Source organism: Amphimedon queenslandica, unplaced genomic scaffold (genome assembly GCF_000090795.2).
Source record: "Amphimedon queenslandica unplaced genomic scaffold, v1.1 AMPQUscaffold_10672, whole genome shotgun sequence".
NCBI classification, from domain to species: Eukaryota; Metazoa; Porifera; class Demospongiae; order Haplosclerida; family Niphatidae; genus Amphimedon; species Amphimedon queenslandica.
This window is the reverse complement of record NW_003549073.1, coordinates 1-1,619: the sequence shown is the minus strand read 5'-3', so window position 1 is coordinate 1,619 and position 1,619 is coordinate 1. Positions and strand designations below refer to the sequence as shown.

At 28.9% G+C, this 1,619-nt stretch overlaps 1 protein-coding gene across 1 annotated transcript; it reads left to right on the top strand.

The window, feature by feature from the left end:
• The first annotated feature begins 7 nt into the window (after window positions 1-7).
• Window positions 8-761, top strand: LOC109589964 (receptor-type tyrosine-protein phosphatase alpha-like). The gene is made up of 4 exons (XM_020005932.1): window positions 8-54; window positions 104-255; window positions 306-441; window positions 503-761. The coding sequence occupies exons 2-4, from the start codon at window positions 188-190 to the stop codon at window positions 578-580; spliced, it is 282 nt and encodes a 93-aa protein (XP_019861491.1). The 5' UTR covers window positions 8-54; window positions 104-187; the 3' UTR covers window positions 581-761.
• The last annotated feature ends 858 nt before the right edge of the window (window positions 762-1,619 follow it).

Genomic DNA, 1,619 nt, shown 5'->3' with positions numbered 1-1,619 from the left:
GAAGAAACTTTCAATGGATATATCGAAAGAAAGTTTGAAGTTAAAAATAATAATGTAAGATATACATAATGCTACGTACATGCATGTATTAATTCTTGTATAGACTGGTGCTACACAGAGTGTAACGCAGTATCAGATAACAAATTGGGATTTAACTGGAAAGTTGACTAACCCTCAGACTATACTGATGGTAATAGAAGAAATGTACAGAACACAAAGGAAAAGAGGAAACACAAGCATTGTAGTACACTGCAGGTGAGAAAGAAATGTGATTTAAATATTAATTTTAATTTCCTTTTTTATAGTGATACAGTTAGTCGTTCAGCAATGTTTTGTGCAGCTGCTACAACAATTAATAAATGTAAAACTGAAGGAGTCATTGATGTATTTCAAGTACTCAAAAGTCAACGTATTCAAAAACCAGGCAGTGTACAGACTGTTGTAAGTATACTTTAAATTAATAATCTGTATAAATATATTTTTGCATATTGTTCTTTTTTAGCAACAATATCAAGGAATATTTCAGATTGTACTGACCTACTTGGATTCATTTGAGACTTATTCAAACTTCACTACTTAAGAAGTATAGCTACGTTATATTGGAATAAAAAGTGTTTTTAATTTTCCCTTATTTTGGTTTTATTTTGTGCTTTGAATTTTTATTTTTATTTGTTTTAATCAATTAACACACTTTATACATTTTTTGTATTGCTATATCATAATATAATAATTATGAGAACAAACTTTTTAATAATTGTGAATGTGTTACATGTTTAAATAACAATAACCACAGTCCATAAACTATAGTCCAGGGTATTTCGTCGAAAAACGACTAGGAGAGAATTCTCCATTTTTATTTTATTTTTTAATGATGCATATACAAGTAATTATGTTGAGTAGAAAGTTTGAGCTGATCCCGATCAAAATTGGATTTTTATGAATTTTTAAAGTTGCTCCAAATTGACATCTATCTATTTGACGTTAAAAGAGGATGTACATGTAATCCTCATGTTTAGAATCTTGACATGTATGAGAATATACATGTATGCATGCAATATTTATTCTTTTTTCTTCAATTAAAAAATGTGTGCCTATAAAGTTTTTATACAATGATACATTACTGATGGTGACACACATAACAATGTTGATGCATATAGATCAGGTGCTTTCCTTTGCATGTGCCCTCAAATCAAGAGGCTCATAACTGAAGGAGAAGTTGATGTTTTTTTTTATTATCATCAAAGACAACTCATACCAAACACATTGGACTATTAAGGAAACTGAATTATTATGATAGTTCTACTATCTTTATCTCTTCCTTTCTTGTTATTTTCTTGTTCCTTTTTCCTCTATAATGCATTTATATTCTTGAACTTGTCCAGACACACATGTACATTTACACACATAAGAACATTTATAAATGTATAATAATGTATCAGAAAATATAAGAATTTTCTCCTAGTCATATAATGACATTATAACAAACAACTTTTATTGTATCTTTTTCTTGTCCCTTACTCTTTCTCCCCCTTTTTTCTCTCTCTCCCCCTTTTTTCTCTCTCTCCCTCTTTACTTTTTTCTTTTAATCCTTTCTCTTTTTTGTGGATTGGATCATATTA

Excerpts from the sequence above, each read along its gene's own strand:
- LOC109589964 (XM_020005932.1), top strand. The coding sequence starts at position 188 with ATGGTAATAGAAGAAATGTACAGAACACAAAGGAAAAGAGGAAACACA. Across the intron at positions 256-305 it reads AGCATTGTAGTACACTGCAG|TGATACAGTTAGTCGTTCAG; the intron begins GTGAGAAAGAAA and ends CCTTTTTTATAG. Across the intron at positions 442-502 it reads CAGGCAGTGTACAGACTGTT|CAACAATATCAAGGAATATT; the intron begins GTAAGTATACTT and ends GTTCTTTTTTAG.